At 50.0% G+C, this 27746-nt stretch overlaps 1 protein-coding gene across 15 annotated transcripts in view; it reads left to right on the top strand.

Annotated features, from left to right (window-relative positions):
- Positions 1-27746, top strand: part of LOC106982728 (TBC1 domain family member 14) — a 210505-nt gene that overhangs the window by 147036 nt on the left and 35723 nt on the right. For 11 of the 15 annotated variants that reach the window (XM_053217621.1, XM_053217619.1, XM_053217620.1 and 8 more), the window contains one exon: positions 2404-2524. In XM_053217621.1, coding sequence (XP_053073596.1) covers positions 2404-2524 — 121 coding nt within the window. Of the gene's footprint in view, positions 1-2403; positions 2525-4666; positions 17137-21840; positions 21969-27425; positions 27553-27746 lie in introns of those variants that run through there. The other 4 variants (XR_008296436.1, XM_053217622.1, XM_053217623.1 and 1 more) reach the window with 4 other exon arrangements.

Below are 27746 nucleotides of genomic sequence, written 5' to 3' on the forward strand. Positions count from 1 at the left end.
GTTAGTGAACCGAATTCTGGATGCCCAGGCTCTTAGTATCCTTCTGGGTGCCTGACATTTTAGCTCGGTTTGAACCGTGTGTGTTTCACCAATGGCTGTTAGGCGGTACACAGGCTGGGCCTGGGGATAGCCCAGAGTTTCTTTCTTTCTTTTTAACCAAAGTTTCTTTCTTGTTATAAAGGTATGTATAGAATTGCCTTGGGCTATGAAACGGTTTCTGAAATGGATTCTATTGTAACCACAACAGAAGAGAAGACAGTGAGACCATTTGTTTCCTTTTCTGAAAGTGTTCATAACTTTATTTTTTTAATGCTTTATTTATTTTTGAGAGCGAGTGCGTGTGCACAAGTAGGGGAGGGGCAGAGAGAGAGGGAGACTCCACGTTGACCGCAGGGAGCCTGACATGGGACTCCCATGAACTGCGAGATCATGACCTCAGCCGAAGCTGGATGCTCACCTGATGAGCCACCCAGACGCCCCATGACTCTATTTTGATCTGATTTCAAATGTATTGAAAAGTTTCAAGAAAAACACAGGGAACTTCCATGCATTCTTTACTTCGATACACTCTGTGTTTCACTTCGTTTTATCTGTCCTGTGAGTGTGGTATATGTGCCATATAAGCAAGTAAGTATTTCTTCGAAGCATTAAGAGAATCAGCTGGAGACATCATGCCTGTCTCCCCCTCAATATATCTGTATATCCCCTAAGAACAAGAGCATTCTCTCACATAACCACCGACTGTGCAGTTGTAAGGTCGGGAAATGCAACATCAACCCTGTGCTGTTTCTCAGTCCGCCGTCCGCATTCACATTTTGTTGGTTGTTTCAGGGATCTTCTCTGATTATCTGTCTGCCTGCCTCCCTCCATCCACATGGTGTGCTGTTCTGGGCACATCGGAGCCGCGGGCCTGTGCTGTCTCCTCTGACATTGGGAATGCGGCTTCGAGCACTTGCCTGAGGAGGGTTGCCTTTGTAATTAACACATAATCTGTGGGAGATACTTTCAAGCCCTTTGGAAACCCTCTTCCTCCTGCAGCTGTCAGCTACCAGGTTCGCCCCCATCCCTCCTCTCCTGCCTCCATCAGTCTTCCTGGGCTTGTTCAGCGACATTTTTCCCTCCTCCTCCTCTTGTTTGTATCCATGTGGGTGCTTGGATTTTTGTTTCATTCAAGCGACTATAGTCCCTTGCTCTCATCATTTATCTTGATGGTTAGATTGCTCCAGATGTAGCCAGTGGGAGCCCTTGTTTCAAGCTGGCTGCCGTTCCCTTCAGATGTGTCCCCCCTATATTTCTTTCAGCACTTTCTTACTTTCTAGCACACGAGCTGCTGCGGGTTCATCTTCTACTTTCCAGTGAGCCCTGGAAACCATTTGTTTTGAATGAATGGGCCTTCCAGCACGTAGTTTATTTTGTACTACCGTTCGGGATTTATTTGTGTTATTTGGGACCTGTTTACATGTTGTTGGGATGGAAGACCTTGGACTCTCTCTTGAGTGGCTTTCTTTTCGTTATATGTGGAGACTATAAATAGGCAATATAAATTTACCTTATAGATAATTAATTTTAAGTAGGCTCCGTGCGCAAGGTGGGGCTCAAACTCACAACCCCAAGATTGAGAGGTGTGTGCTCCACCAACTGAGCCAACCAGGTGCCCCCCATAGGTAATTTAAACTGAGCTAGAGGTTAATTATTAAAGCAGCTCTGACTTAATATAATTTTTTTCTTATTTTTTTAAAGGTTATTTATTTTGAGAGACAGAGAGAGTAAGGGGCATGAGCAGGAGAGGGTCAGAGAAAGGAAGAGAGAATCCCAAGCAGGCTCCACGCTGTTAGCACAGAGCCCAACATGGGGCTCTGTCTCACGAACCATGAGATTGTGACCTGAGCCAAAATCCAGAGTCGGACACTGAGCTGACTGAGCCCCCCAGGGCACCCCTAGCAGCTCTTATTTCTTAAGCACTGATTGTGTACCTGTAATTCTAATTCCCGCAAAGACCCTTGTTAAACATAAGGAAACAAGCTTAGAAAGGTTAATGTACTGGTCAGAGTTACACAGCTAGTGAGTGTTGAAGCCAAGTTTCAATTCAGTACCGTCTGACTTTAAAGGTCACTTTTGTTATAGACTTTGTTATAGTATGAGGTGTTTCCTTACTTTAAGTTATAGAATTTGTACCTGTAACAGTGGAACAACAAAAAACTTATTTGTGGCTTAAGGGCTTTTTCCTTGCTGCGTAATTCTGTGTCTTACGTGAAAAATCACATCTGAAGAATTAAAGCTTGTGGTTCATCACATTGTTGTTTCAAAGGAAAGTCTACTTGTGTTCATTCAAGAGTGACTCGTTGTCCTGGTATTTTTGTAAATGCCCAGAAGTTTCCTAACCCTCTTATTTTCTTCCTGTAGGAATTTGCTTGCTAGAAAACAGAATGCAAGACTTGACAGACAGAATGACTTGGGATGGAAGTTATTTGGAAAAGTACCACTCCGAGAGAATGCTCAGAAAGATTCAAAGAAAATACAAAAGGTATACAAGATATAAAAACACAGAAACATGTTATTAGCATATATTTATGAACCTTGTAAAAATGGCCTTTATTGAGGCTTTGAAATTGGAAAACTGTGTTAATCTGCATGCCAAGTTCCTAAAATGTAAGTCTGTCTTCAGAATGTTGATGACTTTAACCTTTTTCATTTCCTGTAGCTCACAGCATGCGTATAGGAAAGAGGTAGCGGGGCTCTAGGTCTTTATAACCCAATTTGATCAGTTTTTCCAGCAAGAGTTGTAAATGTGTTTGTTGTCAGAGGTGTGTTAATGATGTTTGATACTAAAGCGTTCTTGCCCTCTGATCCCATGGGTTTCTTGGAGCTCAATCCTTCCGGTGCTGATTTGGCCAGGAATGCGAGGGCCATTGTTCACCCAGGCTGTAGGATGATCCCCTTCCCCTTGCTGGCTCACAGGCTGCCTACTTGTCTGAGGTGGGGAGGGCACAGGGTTCAGGGGCCAGGCCAGGCCTGTGACGGCTCATCACCGCCAGGCTGCCTCCGTCCCCGAGCAGGGGGCGATGCCAGCGGCTGGAGACATGTGCTTGTCTTTGCAAAGAAGGTTCGTGCCCAGACTCAGCGGGGCCAGGGGCCTCTGTGGCCTTGGAAGTTCTGACTGTGACAGCCCGCGTCTTCTCCAGGGCTCCGAGTCCCAGCCATCCTTACCTCTGCCGTTTGCCGGTGCTGTGACACTGTCCCCGGCAGGCCGACCCCTCCAGCCTCGGTTTTGTATCCATTGGCAGTTGCTTAGTAAATACTTTTTTTTCTCTAAACGTTTATTTATTTTTGAGAGCGAGAGAGACTGAGCACGCAGGGCGGGGGCAGAGAGAGAGGGAGACATAGAATCCGAAGCAGGCTCCAGGCTCTGAGCTGTCAGCACAGAGCCTGACAAGGGGCTCGAACCCACGAACCATGAGTTCATGACCTGAGCCGAAGTCAGACGCTTAACGGACAGACCCCCCCCAGGCGCCCCTGCTAAATACTTTGGAGGACCTAGTGAGTGCCGGGCCTCGTGCGTGGCCCTGGGCTTACAGAGCTCACACAGCACCGTGCTGGAGAGCACCCCTCTGGTGAGGAGAGGACTCCAGGGCGGGTATGGAAAGGAGCAGGATGGGTGTGTGTGGGGGCAGGGGCACGGCCTGCTGGGCAAGGCGGCACACGAGGTTGAGGTCAAAGGTGTGACGGAGTTATTAACAACAGGGATCGTGAGCGATTGTTGTGTGCTGGTTTCAGATGAGTCAGCACTTGGGTGTCTGGTTCATTTAAGACTCACAGTCTTCTCAAGAAGGTACTATCACCGTCCTCATTTCACGGAAGGAGCACTTAGACAGGCTCAGTGACTTGGGCAGGGCCGGAACCCAGCCCCAGGGCCCTGGCTGCTCCTCTGCCTCGGCAGGGAAGGGGCCGCAGGCGGTGGGGGCGGCCTGTGCTAAGGGGCAGTGGCAGGCCGGGCCCAGGGAGCAGTGAGAGGGGCTGTCTGTGGGGCCCGTGTGAGGTGATGTCCCTGGGAGGGTTTTACTCGTGTGAGCCGTGATGGCGTCACCCTGGCAAGAATGTGGCTCCTGGACTGGTCCGGAGGAGGGGAAGTGGGGCTGGCCCGGAGTGGCGCTTGCGCGGTTGCAGAGGACGGCCCCTTTGAGTATTAAACGTGTTAGGTACAGCGGTGCGGCGTGTGGGGCGAGGCGGGGAGCACATCCCGGGGCTCTGGCCCCAGCCACGCGGTGGATGTGCGCCTATTTCATTTTGTGAAAGCTTCGGCAAACTAAATTTGTTCTGAATGTTGTCTGACGTTCCCCAGAGCGGTCGTCTGGACCCAGGAGGCTCGCGAAGTACTTTGGTGTTGGAATTCATTTTTATGGGTTGTTACATTTGGATTCTGAAGCGCTCCTTGCGTAGGCTTATTACAATAGCACACAATTAAAATTTGAGGAGTCTGTATGCAAAGCTCTGCCATAAATTTCTTAGAAACGAAATGGCCAAGCTGTTTAGGAATTTTTAAAGAGATCCACACTTTGAAAAAAGTAACCATTATTCTAGGGAGATTTTCCCGTGACTCTTACTGTCACTCACATCATGTTTGAATTTCTTTGTTTTCTTTGTCGTACTTTTTTTTTTTTTTTTAAAGGTGGACATGGATTATGTTCTTGAACCTAAAGGATTTCTGTGAACTGGAGTGACTAGGTCCACTAATTATGTGGCAACCCAATACCGCAGGGACGAGGACCATCTGGCTTCAACCATCAATAATAAAGGATGTAATTGTACCGGCAAGGGTCATACAATCCTGCCCGTGTCCTGTTTGCTCGTGCTTTGTGTCTCCGGCCCTCCCGCCCCGGGCTGGCCAGGCCTCACAGGGATCCAGGGCCGGGTACCTGCTGTCGTGGGGGTACAGCAGCTGGCGGCTGCCACAGATGTCCACCCACACGCTTTGTCGCGGCCTTCAAAGCTCAGCCTGGTCCGGCTCTCCACCCACACGCTTTAGAGAGCCCAGAGCCGGCGCCGGCTGCCGAGGCCCGTGATGCCAGACGGTGCCAGGTGTAGCAAACTCCGGTTCCTCCTCCCCTTCTCTTTGGAATGTTTTTATTACCAGAGAGAAGCTCCATCGCGTAGTGCTGTAAGACCATAGACTTTGGAGGCAGACTGTCAGAGTCTGTATCCCAGCTCGGCCACTGTTTGGCTGTGTGGGCAAGTCCCTTAACCTCCTGAGCCCCATTTTCGTCCTCTCTGAAATTTGGAGAATAACCGGACCAGCCTCGGAGGGGTGAGGACGAAATGTGTGAATGTACCTCCAGTGCTCAGAACGGTATTGAATGTCGTAGGTGCTGGAGAGCGTTTACTGTTATTGTCGTCTCTTTCCTGGGACAAGTCCACCTTGAACAACAGGAAACAGGACACTGTGTGGGAGGGTGAGCCTGAGGCCTCCGCAGGTCCCTTCACTCGTGTGCGCAGACACTGCACCGTGTTGAGGCCAGGTCTTGGCGCCGGGAGCACACAAGCCCTTGGGCCGGCGTCGTGCCTCAAGGCATCCTGGTGGAGGCCGGGGGACAGGTGTGTATGCCCGCCAAGATCTCTGGGCTTGCAGACGTGGGTCTGATTTCCAGCATCCCCTCTTCTTATCCGTATAACTGTGGGCAGTTACTTCCTGGTTTTCTCATCTGCAGAATGGGCACTGTGGTTCCTCCTCACGGGGTTGTTATAAATTCAGAGATGATGTACGTGGACCGTTTTTGTCCCAGGAGTGGCCCAGAGTGAGTACTTGAGGAGTGGCTGTTGTGACGTTTAATTCAGAAAGAGGTCCAGCGAGTGGTCAGGGCTGCTTGTGGTTTGCCCCGGGGCACGTGGGACACACGTGACTTCGTTGTAACTGGGCCAGATTCCCTTCGCTTGAGCCTGACACAGACATAGCTGCCATTTTTAGGAAATGTTGAAATGTTACTTTCAGTTATCTTTTCAAACTTCAGAAGGATTTTGAAAAGTCATTGTCTCTCAGCTTACATTATGATTTCTAAGTAGGGGAACAAAAATGACCAAGGATAGCTACGAGAATCACACTAAACCAGTGTTTCTCAAAGCATGGTGCCTGGGGGGACACGATCATCATCTGGGCGTTTGTTAGAAACACGAGTTCTCAGGCCTTCCCCCCACAGACCCGCTGAAGAAACTGGGGCTGGGGCACAGCAAGTGCCCACCAGCTGTGGCAACCGCCGGTGAACTGGAGAGGCCCCGAGAATAAAGCCAGGAGAAGGGATCCGAAGATAGCTGCCTTCGGGCCTCCCGTCATTGGGTGTGTGCGGGGCAGGGCCCGGCCAGATTGGCCCCCTGGGCAGTGCTGGGCCAGTGTATCCTTTGCTTCCCGGATAAAGAGGGACCTTCCTCCTCGGCTTCCATGGTCCTTTGTTCCACATATTTGAGCCACCGTGGGGGTCCTTCCTGGGATTACAGCGAAGGGCAAGACTTCCTTGGCCTGCGCCTGGCTTGGAACTTGGCTTGCCTTAAATCAGGCAAAAACAGATTGGAGCAGAGTAACTGCAGGTAGTTGCAGCTGTGATAAGCGTCGTGCAGTTTCTGCACCACTGGGTTTTCAAGTGACTGCCGGTTCCCCGGTCCAAGGGGCGTTCCTCAGCCCTTGTCTCATCAGCCTCTCCCCTGCTCCTTGGGAGCCTTTCTGACCTTGACTTCAAGGTCACCACGTTCTCCCTCCTCTGCAGGTTTCCCCTCTGGGTGCCCTCCAGATGGCAGAGTCCCCCCAGGTGCTGCTCTGTCCCTGGCCACCCAGGAGGAGATCTCCGCAGGACTCCAGGCTTTAAATATCGCGCCTCCACTGACAGCCCCCGCCTTTGTTCCCGGCGGGGCCTCTTCCCTGAACTTCCGCGTCTAACTGCCTGCTGGGTGCTCCACTGGATGTCTGACAGCCACCTGGCTAACAAGTCTGGGCTATACTCTTACTTTTCTGTTTCCTGTCTTGTTGGGCCTCTCCTCCTTGCATCTTTCCCCATTTTGGAAAATGATAGACTTCGCCTTCTTTTTCAGGTCTAAACTTGACAGTTGTTCTTGACCTCTCTCCTCTCTCTCCTCTCACCCCTCCTCCCGTCTGACTGCCGTCTTGCTGACGTTGGCACTCTGTTGGTGCGGCCGGCTTGGAGGGCTGTGACCTGCTGGGGGTTCAGATGATCTGGTGCGGTCAGCCTGGTGAGACACGGATGTGCTTTACTGTCCCTCAGTTGCTTGAGCTGTTGGAAATGGGGACTGCACACATCTGGGGACGCTTTAGAGCAAAGTTTGTGAGTCTTTTAGACATAACACTGGGTATACAGACTTGAGGCATCGGCACCGTTGTCAGGAAATGTCCTGTCTGGGCTCCGAGGCAGCTACCGACAGGCAGGGATTACGGTGAGGGGTACAGTGTGTGGGCTTTAGTGTCCTGGATAAAAGATGTCATGTGAGCAAAGAAGCATACACGTATTTGGGCTTGTATCACCTGGAACATCTTGGATGGCCTTCTGGAATTTCAAGTCAGCTCTTAGATGTTAAAGAGAGAATCCCAGAAGAAGGCAGATCCAGAACAGCTTAAAGGGATATCCCTTCTCCTCACCTCTGGGTTCTGTGAAGTCTGGGTAGTCAGAAAAACCTACATCATCCCAAACTGCAGAGAAGATAAGGCTGGATGGTCCGTGCAGGTGACTGGTGATGGGCCTACAGATCAGTCTAAAACGACAGTGAGAAAACCTCCTTCATTTGCAGCATCCCTTATGCCTTTGGAAAGTAGGTTCGAGGCAGTTTGCAAACATGAGCAGGTCTCAGTTCTGCGTACGGAGGAAGTGTGCTCTAACCTGTCTCTTCTGACGAATGCAGCTATGAAACTTGAACATATACATAGAGCAGCCTTTTCAGCATTCTGAAAAGTGAACCGTGGCAGGTGGATCAGGGAAGAGGGCCACAATTCACAGTACTGCTGAATTGATTGACTTTACCCCCCTCTGAGATTGATTTTCCCCCCTCGGAGATTCCCCACCCTGAACTCAAGGTATCCTAAAACCCAGAGACGAGTGTTAATGTGGACAGAGAGAGCACTAAGAAAGGCTGTCTAGTTCTGGATGAGGAGTGGGTACTCTAACACTCAGAATGCAGAGACCCTACTTTTCATTTTTTCCTTTTCTCTGCTTTCTCTCATCCCATCCCCCACTCAGTTTCTTGGCAGTAGAAACTGGCCGGCAGGCGCCTGAAACTCTCAGTAAGGGAACCTGATTACAGGAAACTGTTCCCAGGAGGTGGGGCAAACCCCTGATGCCCTGTTCTCTCTCCTCCTACCCTTGGCCCAAGGTGCACAGAGATGTGGGAGGTGTGTGATTAGAGAACCCAGAAAAGGGGCCACCCGGGGAATCAGCAAGTTCTGGGGACATCGTAGAGAGGAGGAGTTCGGGAAAGTGACCTTCGAGGTTGTTAGGAACTCCTGGGCTGACCCCCAAGTTGTAGATGCATGGATCCGCCTCTAACTGGCAACTGTGGACTTTGAGAACTGAACTTTGGAATAGACCAGCACACAGGTCCCACACTGGCCACTGGGCGGTGCACGTGTGGGGTATAGCCAACAGGCGCTGGAAAGGCTTTGGCAAGTCAGCTGACTCTGGAGCCGGTTGGAATGTGGCAGTGGAATCCAACCAGGTCAACTGCCTATTAAAACAGAAATACGAACATTCTCCAGAGGGTTTGGACAAGACCCAGAGTCTTGTAATGCAATAGTCAAGATGTCTAGAATGCCATTCTGACGTCCTCAGCATATCAACAACTAGGAAAATCTGCTGTCCCATTGGAAAGACAGTTAATACACATTACTGCCAAGGTAGCGCACTTGTTGGGATTTTCCAGCAAAGACTTTAAAGCAGCCATTGTGAAAATACTCCAATCAATCAATCAATAAGAGGGGAACATTCTTGAAATAGGAAGGTAGAAAGTATCAGTAAAGAATTTGAAAATAGAAGGAGGAACTGTGTAGAACTTTTGAACGAAAAATACAGGAACTGAAATAAACTAACTGGATAGGCTCAGTAGCAGGATGAAGATAGTAAAGGAAAGAGGAGTAAACGCCGAGATAGATCCACAGACTTGATTCCATCTGAACAGTACAGAGGAAAAAGGGGGAGAAGAACAGAGTCTTAGAGGCACGTGGGGTAGTACTAAAAGGTCTAACATTTGTGCTGTTGGTGTTTCAGAAGGAGAGGAGAAACATGGGGTGCAGAGAAAAATTTTGGACTAAATAATGGCTTAGGGTGTCCTAAATCTGACAAAAGAGATAAACCTACAGATTTGGGGAGAGGGGTTCAGTGAACTCCAGACAGGAGAAAGCCACAGAAGCCCGTGCCCAGACATGTCATAACCAAATTGCTGAAAAATAAAGACAAAAAGTCTGGGGGCGCCTGGGTGGCTCAGTCAGTTGAGCGTCCGACTTCGGCTCAGGTCATGATCTCAACGGTTCATGAGTTTGAGCCCCGCATCGGGCTCTGTGCTGACAGCTCAGAGCCTGGAGCCTGCTTCGGATTCTGTGTCTCCCTTCCTCTCTGCCCATTCTGTGCTCACGCTCCCTGTCTGTCTCTCTCAAAATAAATAAATATTAAAGAAAAAAAAAGATAAAAAAGTCTTACAAGCAGCCAGAGGAAATGTAGTACTGGAGAAGAAGAGCCATCAGTCCCAAATCCCATACCGGGCACAAATACCCTGCGGGAGTGAGGGTGGGATAAAGCAGATGAAGGCAAAGTAGGGGATTTGTTGCCGGCAGATGTGAGTGAATTGCTACAGGAAGTTTTTCAGATGGGAGGGTCATTGCACCGGAAGGAGACTTGGAACATCCCTTGGAACATTCGGAAGAAGAGCTGGATGTGGGGGTCTAGGTAGGTGCGATAGACCGCCGTTCTCCCAGTGAGCTCTTTGAAATGTGTTTGAGTAAGGGCAAGAACTATAACTTTGTCTGGGTTTTCAGTGTCTGTAGATACAGAAGGGGATACGGTGGTAAGATTGTAAAAAATGAGATATGCATGATAATCCCCAGATCAACCACCAAACTATACAAACAGAGAGTTAAAAACACCACGAATTAAAATGGAGTTCTAAAAAGAGTTTAAAAAATGAAATCAAGGCAGGAAAGAGGAAATAGAGGAAGGAAAAATCTAGATAAGATGATAAACGGAAGCATGTCAGTCATTATGTTCCTATAAATGGTTTGAATGCACCAGTTGTATGTCTGAATACCCAATCCTGACAGGTTGTCAGGACGGATGAAAAAAAAATGAAAAGGACCCAAATATGTGTTGTCCACGGGAAAGTCACTTCAAATATAAAATACGTAGGCTAAACTGAATGGATGGGAAAGGTATACCGTGAAAACACTAATCAGAACGAAGACGGAGTAGATAGACTAACATAAGAAAAAGTACACTTCAGAGCAAAGAAGGTTCCCAGCGACCAGGCAGGACGTTCCCCAGTGAAGACAGAATGATTCCGAACGTGTGTGCACCGGCGGCAGCTGCAGAATGCATGATGCAGAGACAGGCAGATCTGAGACAGGTGCACAAATCCTCCGTCGTTACTGGCACGTCGACCCTCCTGTCTAGACAGTGATTGATAGGCCGTTGAGAGAATCAGCCAGGACACTGAAGGACTGACCGACGTTTGTTGAACACGCCAGCGCCCCGTGAGAGCACAGCGCACATTTTTGACAAGCGTGCACGCGACATTCACCAAGAGAGACCGTAACCTGGGTTGAAAAAGAAACCATAAATCTGAAAGGATTACAGTTATACAAAATGTGTTCTCTAACCACAGTGGAATCAGATCGTAAAGCAGTGACACACAGATAGCAAGAACCTTCCCAAAAGCTTGGAAATTAAATAAGAAACACACCTAAACAAATCATGGGACAATGAGGAAGTCACAAAGAGTTAGAAGAAAAAAAAAAAAAAAAGGAAATATTTTGAACGAAAATAGAACATCTAAAACTTTGTGGGATATGATGCTTAGAGGGAAATTTATAGCACTAAAACGCTTATTAGAAAAGAAGAAAGTTCTCTCATCAGTAATCTGATTTTCTACTTTAAAAACCATAAAAGGAGCAAATAAACTCAAAGCAAGCAAAAGGGAGGAAGTAATAAACTAAGAATAGAAATCAATGAAATTGAAAACCAAACAATAATAGTGAAACCGAAAGCAGGTTCTTTGAAATGATGAACAAAATTGATCAAACTGATAAAATTGACAGGTGAAGCAAATCACCACCACAAGTGAGAAAGGGGATATGACTACAGACCCTCCCTTGCAGAGATTAAAACGATAATGAGAATGCATGGATGATTCCACATTCATAAACTTGGTAACTTAGACGAAATGGGCCATTTCTTTGAAAATCACAAATTGCCAAAACTCCTCTAGGATGAATAGATGACCTGAATCATCCCCTGATTATTAAAGAAACGGAAATTGTAGTGAAAAACCTTCTAAACAAGAACTCTCCAAGCCCAGAGAGTTTCATTGGTGAATTCTACCAATATTTAAAGAAAAATAACACCAATTTTAGAGAGACTACCTGCTGACTCCGTTTATGAGGCTAGTATTACCCTGATACCAAAACCAGACAAGTGCAGTACAAAAAAAGCGAATTGGCAACCAGTATCCTTCATGCAGACACACGTAATCCTCAACATAGCATTAGCATGTTGAAGTCGCTAAGACTTTACAAAAAAAAAGAAAGGGCAATACACGTAAGCAGCATTTGTGCCAGGAATGCAAGGCTGGTTTAGCATTTGAAAATCAGCCGCTGTGTGGCGCCTGGTGGCTCAGTCGGTTAAGCCTCTGAATTCGGCTCGGGTCGTGATCTCACTGTTTGTGGGTTCAGGCCCTGTGTCGGGTTCTGTGCTGACAGCTCAGAGCCTGGAGCCTGCTTCGGATTCTCTGTCTCCTCCTCTCTGCCCTTCCCTTGCTCATGCTCGAGCGCACATGCGCGCACTCTCTCTCTCTCTCAAAAGTAAATAAACAAACACGTTTAAAAAAAAAATCGGTGTAATCTGTACCAACAGTCTTGGGGGAATGTCAGGAGTATTATCTGAGTGTAGGAATTTAGTCTCAAAAGTTTACGTGCTGTAGGACTCTAGGTGTGACAAACATAAAAGCTTAGTGCCAGGGATGGCATAGGGGATGACTACCAGGGAGGAGCAGGGAGAAGGTTTTGGGGTTAATGGAATGGTTCTGCATTTCGGTTGTGGCAGTGGTGGCTGGAAGATGGCACGTCTTGAAACTGATAGAGCTGTAAGGGGTGCCTGGGTGGCTCCATCGGTTAAGCATCTGACTCGACATTGGCTCAGGTTATGATCTCACGGTCATGGGATCGAACTCTGTGCCGGGCTCAGTGCAGAGCTCAGAGCCTGCTTGGGATTCTCTCTCCCTCTCTTTCTGCACCCCCCCCCCAATAAATAAATAAACTTTAAAAAACTGATAGAACTGTATACATCAAAAAAGCTAACTAACTGTATGTTGGTTTTAAAAATAAAACTAACGATGAATGAATCAGCCAGGGCACCTTTGACCCTTGTTTCCATTTCTAGGGATTTATCCTAGAAATAAATCAGTAGGGGCGCCTGGGTGGCGCAGTCGGTTAAGCGTCCGACTTCAGCCAGGTCACGATCTCGCGGTCCGTGAGTTCGAGCCCCGCGTCGGGCTCTGGGCTGACGGCTCGGAGCCTGGAGCCTGTTTCCGATTCTGTGTCTCCCTCTCTCTCTGCCCCTCGCCCGTTCATGCTCTGTCTCTCTCTGTCCCAAAAATAAATAAACGTTGAAAAAAAAAAAAAAGAAAGAAATCAGTATGTGAGTAAAATGATGGTTGTATAAGGGTTTTGATGGCAGCACAAAAGATTGGAAGCAGTCCATCTAAATGCCTGGCAGTAGGGAGTCGGTTAAATCTCTAAGTGACGTAAAGTGCAGATCGTAAGAAGCTAAGTGAAAAACCGTTATATTAGCGTGCTCTATGTGTATGAAGGTATTTGCATATCTTTGTAAATGCACAGTCTGTATCTGGTAGGATACTTACAAAACTGGTCACGATAAAATTGTTATGGAGCGGGGAATGAACTGACTGTGTATGTGGGAGACAGGGAAGAGGGTGACCTACTTTCTCTGCATCTTTTTTTAAATTTATTTTTATTTATTTTTAACATTTATTCATTTTTTGATAGAGACAGAGCATGAGTGGGGGAGGGGCAGAGAAAGAGGGAGACACAAAATTCGAAGCAGGCTCCAGGCTGTCAGCACAGAGCCCGATGTAGGGCTCGAACTCATGGACCGCGAGATCATGACCTGAGCTGAAGTCTGATGCTCAACCGACTGAGCCACCCAGGCGCCCCTCTGCATCTCTTTTCATACCTTTTGAATTTTGTTTTATGTGCATGTCGGCTTGAAAAAAAATTTTTAAATGTGCAAAGAATGATAGAAAAAAAATTTGAGGAATTTTGGTCAAAGGATAGCAAGAGGAAGCCAAAGGTAAGTGGATATCCCAAAATACAACAAGTTCTCATGTAACTGTTAGAGGCAAAGTACACATTTGACGTTGAGCTTCCTAGTGGCCAGAGCAAAGAGGGATACGTTAAACGTTAAGGAATCCCATGCATGCAGGAAGCTGCACCTGATCAGGGAGTTTGGGCTTGCTGAAGTGCTGGATGTAATGTTTGTGTGCAACAGCGACTTTTTGTGGAGAGTGAGTCTCAGTGTCCAGTTCCCCTAATATGGGTTTTAGAGAAGCAGCATGTTAGTTTTTTTTTTTAATTTTTTTAAGCTTTATTTATTTTTGAGAGAGAGAGAGAGAGAGAGACAGTGTGAGTGGGGGAGGAGCAGAGAGAGGGAGGCACAGAATCCGAAGCAGTTCCTGGCTCCAAGCTGTCAGCACAGAGCCCGACGCGGGGCTCGAACCCATGAACTGTGAGATCACGACCTGAGCTGAAGTCAGCAGCAGGTTAATTCTTTATCAAACTTGTACATGATGCCTTTCTGGACAAGAAGCAAAAAAGGGAGAGTTGCGAAGTTTCTACAGGGGAAATGGCAGTGTGGTCGGTTACTTTGCACTTTGTTTTTATTCCGTGGATGGATGGTCTCCCATCTATTGTGGTGATGGTCACTTCATTCTGAGAAGTATGTGCCTTTGAACAACGTAAACTGAAATTCCGGTGAATGGTGCCTCTTAAGGTTTGCTTATTTTTCCTAATGTGCAAGTGGTAAGTTCCCCGTCAGTCTCCTGCTCTGTGGCTCCAGGAAGAGAGGGGGGTTCGGGAATAGGGGCTGCGTGTGTTAGTTCTCCGTAGATCTCCACTGGGGCCTCCCGACAGTGCAGGAGTCAGAGGTCTGGGGTTTGGGAAGGCGGGCCCCCCCCCCCCCCCCAGAGGACTCTGACTGGGATCGGAGGGCCCCGCCTCTGGTCTTGGTCCTGTCGTTCACAGTCAGTTTTGTGGCGTTGGGCCGGCGACTTCGCCTTTTCCTCGTCTGCAGAGATAATGTCCACCTTGCCCTTGCTTGTGAGGGTCGAGTAGGATGAGCATGGGGACGCCGTTGGCGTCCAGTGGGGGCTCAGTAAAGGTCAGTGGCTTCTCCTGTTCCGGCCCTCCCTCATGGCCGCACCTTCACTCTGGTGGGTGGGTAAAGCGAAAAACAAAACAACAGAAAAAAGCTTTGCTGCAGGTGGTCCCTGTGGCTTGGAAATTGCGAGTGGCAAAAGCCTTGGATTCCATCCAAAGTGGCTTTAAAAGTATCTTTTCAAATTATAAAAATAACTCATGAAAAAATACCCAAATGGTAGACGTCGCAGTAGAGTAAACGGGAACGTCCGTTCACCTTAAGACCTCACAGTCTCTCGTGGCGAGGGCCTCTGACAGTTTAGTGCCCACCCTCCCAGGCCTTCCTCTGAGCCAGACCACCTGCAAACAGATGTCACCCACATCGATACGGTTATCACAGAGTCACAGGCCGTGCGAGCTGTGCAAATTCTCGCTGGTGTGCACACCCCAGCTACTCAGGAAATCAGAGCAAGTAACTCAAAGGCACAGTAGGCTGTGCTTTGTCAGAGAGCACCGCCCACGTTCTGAAGCCAGTGTCCCACTGACCCTGGGCTCTGGCGGTGGCGTCTGCAGTCTGGTGGCCTGTGTGTGTGTGTGACCTGAATGCGTTTCGTGGTCCTGGCCGAACGGAGGCGGCTTCCTAGGAAGACCCAGAGGGGTGGCCCTTGGGAACTTTCAAATGCTCCTGCCCTTCTCTGGGCAGTTTAGGGTGTTGACACAAAGACAGTGGCAGCCGAAAGGGCACTCCTCTTCCCACTGACTTAATCTCCAGGGGAAGACTGAGGTGGTTTGTTGTTGTTGTTGTTGTTGTTGTTGTTGTTGTTGTTGTTGTTGTTGTTAAGCATTTTATAATCCCTTTAACACTGTCGGAGCAGCATGGGAGAGCCTTCCTCTGGCCTTTTCCAGGTCTGGCTGGCTTGTCTTATGCTGCCAGTGGGCCTGAGGAGGCAGAATCAGCAGGTGCAGGGGCGGAAAACATCTTCCCTTCTTCCCTTCTGGGTGCTCTTTCTGGTCTAGTAATTAAATAGACATAAGACAGATGAACAGGAGCAAAACTAATGTTGTACGTACGGGGGACTCCAAGAAGTGACCAAAGCAGGTGGCTTTTATACCTTTTAGGCAGAGAGACAAGAAAACTGTGAAGAATTGACGAGACAAAGGGGGTTTGGACTTGGGGCCGAAAGTTAGTGAAAAGGAGTAAGGTTTGTTTTTACAGCCCTGTCGGCCCTAAATTCCCCGTCTCTGGTGATAAGGCAAACGTCTGTCCTCCTGGTGCAGGGAGGGTGCCTCTCACACAGGAGACTCATTTCCCGCTTTCAGGGGGACAGGCAGGGCCACGGCGTCCTTGCTGCTTCTGAGAGACTTTAATTCATGATCGTCCGTGTGCCAAAGTGGCATGTTTGGAGGCGGCATTTTCTGTGCTCCTTCACAGACGACTGCAGAGGACTCCAAGAAACCTCAGATCAGAGGACAGTAAGGCTGTTCTTTTTTTTTTTTTTCTTTAAAAGTTTTCTCCAATGCTTATTTAATTTTGAGAGAGAGACAGAGAGACAGAGCAGGAGTGGGGGGTGGGGGGAGCAGAGATTGGGAGACAGAATCCGAAGCAGGCTCCAGGCTCTGAGCTGTCAGCACAGAGCCCGATGGGGACTGGCACCCACCGACTGCAAGATCATGACCTGAGCCGAGGTCGGCTGCTTAACAAACTGAGCCACCCAGGCACCCTGAGAGTAAGGCTGTTTCAAACCTTCCTGTAAGAGACATGTCTAACTTGAGCTCACAATGTTACTCGTCAGTGTGGAAGCACTTTGGATGGGACCTTCATGTTGGCACTAGAAACTACCCCTTGGTATTCCCGGAAGCAATAGGCAAGCGCTGCCTTTGTTCCTTGGGCTCATGCCTGCGTCTGACGGTCAGTGTGACCTCAGCCCTGTGAAGGGAGCGCTGTTGTAGGAAACTGAAATCTTAGTTGAGAGGCAGCGCGTCAGAGAAGTTGGCAGTAAGGGGCTGTGGAGTCAGACTGCCTGAGTTCAGATCTGCCCTGCCACCTGCCACGTGCCTCTCACCCGAGGAGGCCACTCGGAGCCTCAGGTGCCGTGTCTGGGGACAGAGAGGCAGGGGAGGTGACGCTGGCCTTGCCTGTGTCGTGGGGCCGCTGTAACACGGTGCACACGCTGACCACAGCACACGCGTATTCCCCTACGGCTTTGGAGGTCAGAAGCGTGAGATGAGTTTTCTGGGCTAAAATCAAGGTGTTGGCCAGGTCGGTCTTTCTAGAGGCTCCGGGGGAGAGTCTGTTCTTTACCTTCCAGCTTCTAGAAGCCGCAGGCGTTCTTTGGCGTGCGGCCGCCTCACTCCAACCACTGTCTCCGTGGACGTGTGGCCTCCCTTCCAGTCATGCCTCCCTGTGTCCATCGTTTAAGGATACCTGTGGTTATTTTGGGCCCACCCAGATAATCCAGGATCATGTCTGCCGTCTCAAGGTCCATAACCTTAATCCCATCTGCAAAGCACCTTCTGCCCGACACGGGCACACATGGGGGCCACCATTCAGCCTAGCACCGTCCCTGCCTTGTGGGGTTGCTAGGACTGAATGAGACGCACCGGGTCTCGGCCCAGTGCCCCCTCCAAGGTGGTGTTCTGGGCCGTCTTCCCTGCCCCCTGCACCCTCCCCGCCGTCTGAGCACCCAGAATGCCGTCGGTCATCACCGTCACAGGACTCTGGTATTTTCTGTGCAGCACTCTACCCCATGCTACGTTCTTGCTCGTTTGTTTCTTCACTCCTTGCCTCTCAACCCCTGCTAGACCAGAAGCTCACGGGAGCAAGGCCTAGGCTCAACGATTGCTTTAGCTCCAGGGCCTGGCACGGCGCCAAGCTTTAGTGGGTGGTTAATACATATTTGTTAAATGGATGAATGAGCATCCAGATTCCGAAACACTCCCCCGTGGAGCTGTTTTTCTTCCTGTTTTTATGACAACGTAAGCATTTTCCCATGGTCTTAAATATTCTTTCACGATCTCATTCTTACCCCTTAAGTAATGGTCTTCTGCGTAGCGCGATTTACTTCACCAGTCCCCAGGATCGGGAGGTTGTTCCTTCGGTGACCTTTCCATCCCCGGGAGATGTAGTGGTCTGGAGCAAGGTTGGGTTTGCCGGCCTGCCTGCTGGGGTGTGGCCCTGAACGAGTGAATCAGTCTGACCTCCTTGACCGCAAAGGGTAAAGACAACGATGTTACAGATGAATCAAAGAAGCAAATCCACTGTGCTGGTAGACACGCAGGAAGCCTGGGAATGAGCTCTGGTTAACTCAGAAGACTTCAGGAGGAAGAGTTCTTTACAGGTGGATGTGAGCTTTAAAGCCATGCTGAGATGGAGAGAAGGCTCTTTTAACTTCTGGTTTTTGCTTTGCGTTTCAAAATTTAGTAAAGTCAACTTGTTACCACATGCTATGACATGTAGTTAAAACTTTGTAAGTGGTCCTCAATTCTAAAATAACGTGATAGAACCTTCTTAAAGTAACTTGCAGGCTACAATCTGCCAGAAGAGATAAGCAATGTGTTTGGGTAAGCATATCTGAATGCATATTTAACGCACGCTTAACACATATCTCTGTCATATTTGAATTTGGTGAGACTGTGGGCTCAGGTTGTATGACTTCCAGTGGATGTGGCTCTAGGTGTCGGTAGGAAGCCGGGGGAGGCCGAGGACCCACTCCTGTGTGTGAGAACGGAGCTTTACCACGTTAGCCCTCTTTGGCTCCAGGAACTGAAAGCCAGCAGCAACCCCACAGGCCACTCAGCTGCCTCCTGGGGCTCTTGGGAATCTTGGAGGCTTCTCGAGTTCTCCTGCAGTATACCGCCGGTTGTCTGCTCGCTGGTCTATGAGTGAGGCGAGGGCGGGGACTTTGTTCGTCTTTGTTCCTGGGGCCAAGCACCATTAGTGCTGGGTGGATGGGTGGATGGGTGGGAGGAAGGAAGAAAGGAAGATGGAAGGATGGATGAATGGATGGAAGGAAGGAAGGATGGAAGGATAGGTGGATGGATGAAAGGAAGGATAGGTGGATGGATGGATGCATGGATGGAAGGAAGGGAGGGAGGGAGGGAGGGAGGGAGGGAGGGAGGGAAAATGACTTCACAGCTGCTGGGTGTCTCCACTGTGCTGTGTACTTTGTTAGCCTTCAGTGGTGAAAAGACTACCAGAATCCCCAGTCTCAGAGGTTTCATGGTCCCTTGAGGGAAATAAATCTCAATCAGACAGTCATGTAATTATGAGTGTGATTAGTGCTGTGCTAGGAGAGAATGGTGGGGCCTTGCTCTAGCTCAGGTGGACAGGGCAGGGGTGCTTCCATGGGGGTGGCTACTTATGACAGGACCTGAAGGATGTGTCACCAGCCATCTGTCCCTCGTGTCTGTCCTGTGAATAAAAACTCTGCATCTACGGAAGGGTTCCAGGAACAATTTAGTAAACACCCGTATCACATTCATTTTATTGTGCCTCTATTTTTTAAAAATGGAATCATCTGAGGGTCCCTGGGTAACTCAATCAGTTAAGCACTGACTTCAGCTCAGGTTACGATCTCACGGTCTGTGAGTTCGAGCCCCGCGTCGGGCTCTGTGCTGACAGCTCAAAGCCTGGAGCCTGCTTCGGATTCTGTGTCTCCTTCTCTCTGCCCCTTCCTGGCTCTCTCTATCAAAAATGAATAAACATTTAAAAAAATGGAATCATTTGAAAGTAAGTTGCAGATACCGTGTCATCTAACCCCTAACTACCTCAGCGTCCAGATCTTCAGAGTAAAGACATGCGCCTACGTAACCATGAGCTGTTACCGCACCTGCAAGAGTGATCAGTCATTCCATTGGACCGTGACCACGTTCATGACCAGACCCCGTTCTTTTCCCCAGCTGCACCAGCCTGTTCTTCATGAACCGGCATCCCGTGAGGCTTGTATGCTGCCCTTAGTTATTTGTCCTGTGATTCTCTTGGTATAAAACAGTAATTCTGCCAGTTTTTCCGGGCATTTATCTTTTTTTTTTTTTTTTTTTTAATGACTCTGGGTCAAAGATGCGTTGAACACATGGAGATGCGTGAAATGGCAAAATTGATTCTAAAGGCATTTGAAGAACTAGGTGTTCATCGGCATAAAAATAAAAGAATTAAAATAAGATTGTTAGGTTAGATTTAAACCAACAGACTGGTAGGGGCAAGAAAACAAAACCTTCTGAGTTGTTTTTTCCATTGGACACAAATCTACCAGTTCATATGTCACTTCACGTTTTCTGGGCTCTGATAAAGTAATAAAAAGCACAGGCATAGTCTCCTGGAAAACTGAACCAGCTCCAGGCAGGTGTGTTAAAAATGCCCAAGTATGAATGGAAGGTATTCCCCACCCCCCAGTGCTTTGTCTTCCAAATTTTGACTAATTTCTCTTAAGGCTTTCCCTAATCCTTTTTTTTTAATGGTTATTATTATTTATTTTAGAGGGAGAGACAGCCAGTGTGAGTTGAGGAGGGGCAGAGAGAGAGAGAGAGAGAGAGAGACAGAGGATCCCAGTCTCTGCTGACAGCAGACAGCCCGACACGGGGCTCAAACTCCAGATCGTGACCCGAGCCAAAGTCAGCCGCTTAACTGACTCAGCCACCCAGGTGCCCCGCAGTCCTTGTATCCGAAATCAACCTCTCCCCGTTTATCCTATTACTTTTTGAAAACCGCTTTGCCGAAGTATAATTCCATAAAATTCCTCATTGTGCGTACTGAGTGATTTTTTAGTAAGTTTACGCAGTTGTGCAACTCCCAGTGCAATCCAGTATTCGGGTATTTTCCTCACTCGATGAAGTTCCTGTTGGCAGTGGGTCTCTACTCCCCCCACCAGCTCCAGGCAGACACTAACTTGCCTTCTGTCTAGAGATTTGCCTTGTAAAGAAATGTCATAGAAATGGATCGTGCAGATTAGCCTTTGCGTGGCTTCTTCCACTGTGTCCCGCTCTGGGGTTTGCCTGCATCGTAGCCTGTGTCCACAGTTCCTTCCTCTCCATCCCCATGCTCAGTTAACATGTGCTCCCTGTGTCCACGGCTCCTTCCTCTCCATCCCCATGCTCAGTTAATGTGTGCTCGAGTTGTGAAGATTTGCCTCAAGTCTCTCTCTGGACGCCTGTTTTCTTTGCCTTGGGCAGGTCCCCAGGAGTGCGGTAGGTACACATCCAACGGTGTAAGAAACCGCCAGACGCTTTCCCAAAATGGCTGCACCTGCCAATGACTTATGCAAACTCATCTCTCCATGTATTCTCCTGTTCCTCCTCATTGCCTTGTCGTTCTGTGTGGCCTCGTGGATATCATGGACTTCTTTCTGAGTGAAGAAGTTTCTGGTGGCAGTTTGGGAATGCGGTTATCCAGAAAATCAGCCTGGGAAAGCCTGGTACTCATAGTCTGGGGACTTGTGAATTTCCATCACAGAGGAGTCTTGCATTGTCTCAGACCGAATTTGTTCAGCCCTTGGACATTGGACCCATGGACTGACCAGAAACAACGCTTGACCCCATGCAGATTTTAAAGATTTTTGTAAATTGAGGTATAATTTATAAGCAGTGGGATGCTCTCATCTGAAGGGTGCTCTCCGGTTAGTTTTGATGAGTGCGTGTAAAGATACCATTTCTGACACCCCGCACAGATTCTAATGCCCCTTCCCAGCCAATCCCCCCAGAAGCAGTCGTTGGTCAGATTGCTATCAGGATGTGTTTGGGTGTGTACCCTGACCTTCGGATTGAACTAATCTTATTGCAGAAAAAAATGAGCAACGGTGTAGAGAATAAAAATTGCTCATCATAAGCCCACGACCCAGAGGTTAGTAGTGTAGATATTTTACATAGTTCCTTTTGGTAGTGCACATTTTTTTATTTTAAAAAACCTTACAGAGCAGAGCTTTGCCCTGTGCTCGGTGTTGTGCTGCCTCCTTTTAAGAGTGTCCCATTTCCCAGCATGATGTTGCTGCGCTGAGATGCCGCGTCGCCCACCCCTTCGTGTCGGCCTCCGTCGGCTCCAGCGGGCGCGGGGAGCCGCGGCGGGACGGAGGGGTCGGGACCGCTGGGGGGGGGGGGAGGACCCGGGACACGGGGAGCCGCCCCCGCCGCCCACACCGCTCTCGGCTCCCCGCCTCCCCGCGTCCGCGCGCCAGGCCTGACGCGCCGAGACGGAGCGCGCGATCGGCAGCGCGGCATCTGCGCGCGACTGCGCGGCCTGCCGCCCCCGCCCCCGCCCGCCGAGCCGCCGCCCGAGGTCCCCGGAGCCGGCCGCCGGAGCCCGCCCGGGCATGGAGCCGCCGGCCGCGCGCCCCTGAGCCCCGCGGCGTTCATGGTGAGTGGGGCCGCCCCCCCCCCCCCAGAGGGCCACCGCGGGTCACCAGCCGGGGCGCCTGCGTGGGTGCGCCCGGTGCGTGCGTGTGTGTTGCACACGACTGCTCCAGCGAGCCGAGGCTTGCAAGTGGCCGCCGTGCGCCCCGCGCGCCTCCCTGCATTCTTTGTGTGTGCGGTTCCGCGTGATTTTCTAACAGGCCTCGGTTTTAATGGTGCAGTGAGAGGCTGAGCGAGCGAGTCGGCGCCTCCTGATTGTTAACCACCCCCCATGAGATTGCAGCCTGTTCTCGGATTCGGGTCAGGCCGGGCTCCCCTCTCAGAGGCGAGAGTGGCCTGTGCCTGTGAGCCTGGGGGAAGCCTTTGTGTGAAGATGAGCCCGTACCCTGCTTGCGCCGGGTCCCAGTAGGGTGGTCAGATTGCAGCATCTTGTTGAAACCCACAGCTCATTCGCGAGACCGCAGATTAACTTTTGTGTTGTAGACCTTTTGTAAGGGACACGACAATTAGAAACGGCTCCGGAGAGTTGCTCTCCCGAGTGCCGTTTCCGGTAACTTGGCGAATGCTCTTTGGGAAAGTACTGCCTGGTGAGTAGACTGGAGGCTCTGAGGGGGCCTTCTTCCTGTGAGGTCAAGCCTCGGTGGTCACCAGGACTGCCCTCTGGCAGACTGAGCACTCGTGAGACCTGGACAGGCCACTCTTCCCCGCTAAAAATGTCAAAACCAAAGCGGTGTCGTCTCAGATTCCAAAGCCGTGCCCCTCTCCCCCCAGAACTGCTTGTTACAAATGGCAAAGTGTGAAACCAGCGCAGTGTTCCTTCCAGGCACTTCACTGCCCTTCACTTTTCCCTTCGGCCCTGTTAAGTACCCCTCCTGGCGGGAGATACCGAGAAGAGTCGTGTTTAGTAACACGACGAGGTAAGAATTCCCTGCCATTTTCTGGGTACCTGCTGTGCCTGTGTGCCTTAGGTTAACCCATTCTCAGTCCATCGATGAGGAAACGGGCTTGGAAGGGTGAAGGGATGCGCTCAAGGTCACGCTGCGGTGGCCATAGTTGAGGAGGTGCTGGTCGAGACCCAAGCCTGCTTCCTTCCTGGTGCTTCCCCTGCAGGCTGCCTGGGTCCCCGGCGCTGCAGATGTGGCGGCTGTGCTGCCATCGACACTGGCTCACGTCAGTCGTACGGGTGCCACGTGTGGTGACCCGCCATGCTTTGTTGGAGCCATACCCCCAGCACGTCCGTCGTCCTTTGAGAAGGCTGATCTTGGTACCATATACAGTTGAGTCAAGGACTGGAGTGCAGGTGTGGCCTGATGGCCCGTTCTCCTTCCGGCCAGTGTAGATTTCCAGGCGGCCGGGGGCTTCCGTTCCTGGCCGCACTCTTCCCAGGGCTGTAAATGGCGTTGACAGCCCCTCCTGCCGTCCCGCCAGGAATACTTCCTGTTCATCATTCGAGAGAGAAGCTTGATCTTTTCTTCGTCCTCTTAAAACAGATGCCTATTGAGGTCTTTTTTTCCCTTCCTAACGGCAGGTTATACGCCCTAGGAGTGTGTCCCCCTTCTCCTCGCCCTTAACGTCGTTCAGATCACACCCACGATGGGGATCCTTCCATGGGATGCGTCTCACAGGCTCGCCACGCCTCACTCAGTTTGCTTTCCGGCTCTGTGCCAGTGCAGCTCCTCTCCGGCGAGGCTTGTCCAGGCAGCTCTAGGCGGCTTGTTGAGACCGTAAAACCTAAAGCAACACAGCTTTGCCTCGGCGTCATTCCCCACGTAACACGCTCGTCCTACCCCACGAATAAGCCAGCTCTCGTGCGTGTCTCTTGGCCGCCGCCTGTGCTGTCGCAGGCCTCTCCCTCATGGCTTCCGGGCCAATCACCCTGATCCTCTGTCCACTCATACGGACCCTTTCTGAGATGCTTTCCTTGATTTCCCCCAGCTGTAGGCATCCTGTCCTCCGGGCTTGCTCTCCCGTGGCATTTTTCATTCTCTGGTTTCGTAGCCTCTGCCAGCATCTTACTGCCCCTACCAGAGCCCTTCAGGGCTGTGGCCTGGGTCTCCTCGAGTGCCGGGCCCCCTGTAGTTCCCTCGCAGATAAGGTCCCTTTCCAACTTCCTCCTGCCTGCTGAATCTGTTTTGCTCGTGGCCCCTGCGTGGAGCTGAGGCCCTGCTCAGATGCCCTGACATTTTCCTGGACCCTTTGCTAGGTCATCGGACCACACCCACCTCTCAGCCCCTGGTTAAGTGCAGTAGGTTCTGTTTGCTGCTCTCGCTGGTGCCGGTCTTGTCTTCCCAGCAGGACGCATGGTAAGCCACTCAGGGCAGAGACTTGCAAATTAGTGGCTTGTAAGCTTTTTTGACCTGACACCACCATCCCCCCTGCCCCGGCTTAGACAGTTTGAGACTGCACACTGGCATAACTAGGTGTAGAAGTGAAACCAACTGTCCTTACTGTGCGGATTCTGTGTTTTTTATCGTTTGGTTTAAAAGAAAGAAAATGTTGCAGGGGCACCTGGGTGGCTCAGTTGGTTAGGCGTCCCCCGACTCTTGATTTTATCTCAGGTCATGATGTCACAGTTCGTGAGTGTGAGCCCCGTGTCAGGCTCTGCACTGATAGCACAGAGCCTGCTTGGGATTCTCAAAATAAATAAACTTTAAAAAAAAAAAAAAAGAAAGGAAGAAAAAAAATGTTACCATGACCACTTAAACTGATTTGTCACCAGAACTTTGAAGAACTCTGTTCTCATTTCCCGCTGGGGCCGTGCAGGGCGTTGCACTCTAGCTGTCGCTGGAACAGGTGATTTATACTGAGTAGTCTGCAGGCTCATCAAAATTTGATCCCATAAGGGTCCCAAGAAGGGAAGGGACTTTATGATGATAAATTGGCCTGAGGCTGGGCCTGGCCCAAAGAAAGGGCTCATGCTTCGTGGCAGCCACTGGACGGACCTCATCTCACCTCCTCCTCCCAGGAGCCTTCACACTTGATGCCTTTTCACAGGTGAGGAAGCAGGCTGAGCGAGGAGAGAGAGGACTCGCCTCAGGTCAGAGCCAGGCTTCGAACTCACTCTTTTTGCTTCCAGAGACCTGGCTCTTGCCCCATCACGTGCCGACCCTAACGCTGATCATTCATGGCTGAAAGTTGTTTTTCTAGGGACGTTTTATTCACTGCCCTCCCCCCACACCCCCCTGAAGGATCCTTAGAGTGAATAGTCCTCTCTTTTTTCCTAGTTAAACAATGATCTTATTTGCTCGAGTGCGCAGACAAATTTATGCCATGAGGGCAGAGGCTGTGAGTGACTCATATTTCCAACTGGGGGAAGGACTTGCTAGGTCTTAACGATTATTGAGCCAACCAGTAAATACGGCTCTTGGTCAGAATGAGTAGGGATTTAGGGGCGCCTGGGCGGCTCAGTCGGTTAAGCGTCCGACTTCAGCTCAGGTCATGATCTCACGGTTCGTGGGTTCGAGCCCCGCGTCGGCCTCTGTGCTGACAGCTCAGAGCCTGGAGCCTGCTTTAGATTCCGTGTCTCTCTCTCTCTCTACCCCTCTCCTGCTCATGCTCTCTCTCTCTCTCTCTCTCTCTCTCTCTCTCAAATAAATAAAACATTTAAAATTTTTTCAAAAAAGAATGAGTAGGAATTTAGCATCCTTATCCTTTCTGTTCCTCTCGAGACGCCTTCAGACAGCAACAGCCTTCTTAATTAAATGGTGGACATCCTCAGGTAGATCCAGAGCAAGTCCTTTGGACTTGGGAATTCTTGGGATGTTACTGACTGTCACAGAATGTACCTGGGCAGTGCCTCCTGAGTCTGTTGGGATCACACCAATTTGTGAGGGAGCCAGGCCCGTCTTGGCCAGTGTGCGCGTCTGCTCCTTCACATCCTTAGATGTCAGCCTCGGCCAGATGGGGGCGCTGGGCCCTGAGGCGGAGCCCACTGGGACGGGCCCTTCTCGGGACCCTGCATGTGCCCCACGGTGGCGGTGGTCAGGCAGCAAAAAAGAGCAGTAGTCCTCAGTTTCTCAAATCGGTTCGTCTCGTTTGGAAAATGAGCTTGTAGACACCTCTGTGTGAACTTCTGGAGGAACAGGGCGTAGCACGTGACCTGTAAACCGTTGCTGACGCCATTTATATCCTTCTAGAAAGGCTTTCCCTGGGATTTCTGGAGGAACAGGGCGTAGCACGTGACCTGTAAACCGTTGCTGACGCCATTTATATCCTTCTAGAAAGGCTTTCCCTGGGATTTCAAGTATGGGCAGGACAGTCCTCTTCAATTTTTTTTTTTTTTTTTTTTTTAATCATGCAGCGCTCTATGTGACTAAAACAGAAAAGTGTTTGCCCTGCACCTGCCCTTAATTCGGTATGACGGGTTGCTGTCATGGTTGGAGGCTTTGTTTGGATGGGATGTGAATGATTAAATTACTTCTGCATCATGTCCGTGAGTGGCTCGCCTGAGTTCCGGGGAGTGGTGGCAAGTGTGACTGCAGGACCAGAGGCTTGACTTCTGACCCCAGCTCCTCTCCTCTGGCTGGGCCGGTCATTGACGGCTCTGGGTCTCCACCTTCCCTTCTGTGGCCTGGGGACGGAGGCGGCTCCTCAGAGGGCTGGCGTGAAGGCCAGGTTCTGCTCACTGTGTGTGTAAAATCGTCACCAAGCGTTTGGCTCATTAACGTCTGTTTCCACTCGCTGTAAAGAGCTTCTGAGCGCTAACTGAAGAGATCTGATGTTTTTTGGTTATGCATCAAGGCGTTTGGCTAATTCTACTGCTTTTTGTATCTGTGCTGTTTGTAGACTTGGTTGCTTGGCCCTAGAGGTGGTGTGTGTGTGTGCGCGTGCGCGTGTGCATTATGCACTTGTTTCAGCAACCAGGGCTGCCCTTTATCGAGAACTTTCTCTGCACCAAGCCCCTCCTTGTTCCTTAGCGCTGTCTGGTCAGTACGGTTTCCCTTTTTGCGCATGTGGACACGAAGCTCAGGGATTCTAAGTTCTGCCTGAAGCCACGGCTGGGTATTGGTGGTGAATTTGCTCCCGTACCTGTCTGCCTCCAGAGGCCACACTTAACCCAAGTAGCCTTTTCCCTCTAAAGCTGCACACCGGTTTAAGTATAGTCAAAAAGAGATTGGGCTGGCACAGAGTGGCGGAGTGGCCAGCCCCAGCCCCTTGCCGGCTGTGTGTTTGGGGGTAAGTCACTTTACCTTGAGCCTCAGTTACCCTATCTATAAAATGGGGGGGAGCCTCGCCACAGAGATTGTTACCGAGATAAAGTGACACAGTGTGTGTAAAGCACACACAGCAAATGGAAACGGGTGTCCACGTTCTGGGACATTTAACTTGGGGCTTGTCGTTTTGGGCCTTGGCATATAGGTCGCTAGACCATGGTCACCAGATAGGACCTTACAGGGCATTCGTTACTAATTCTTGTTAAAATGCAGCAAGCCTCAGAATCTTAACATACAGCTTTTGGTAGATTGTCTACGGAACTCAAGATCTGGGCATCCAGGTGCTAGATTTGAAGCTTCCAGTGCCTGGCGTCATGTTAGATTGCAGCCGAGTGCCCGAAACCGCATGTGGTCAGATGTGGAATCGATGAAAAAGTGAGTCTGTTTTCTCGGTCTGGGCAGGCAGAAGTCGTTTTAGTATTTTAATGGAACCATTTTAAGTTAGAGTAGACAGTGATGTCATCTAATCTTGTCCATCCAGACGTACAGAACAGCCCCACCCACCTGCTTCTCCGTGCGCTCTCTTCTCATAGCTTACGTAGTTTGAGGAAAGACATTTGCCTCTCCAC

Source organism: Acinonyx jubatus, chromosome B1, assembly GCF_027475565.1.
Source record: "Acinonyx jubatus isolate Ajub_Pintada_27869175 chromosome B1, VMU_Ajub_asm_v1.0, whole genome shotgun sequence".
Classification (NCBI taxonomy): Eukaryota; Metazoa; Chordata; class Mammalia; order Carnivora; family Felidae; genus Acinonyx; species Acinonyx jubatus.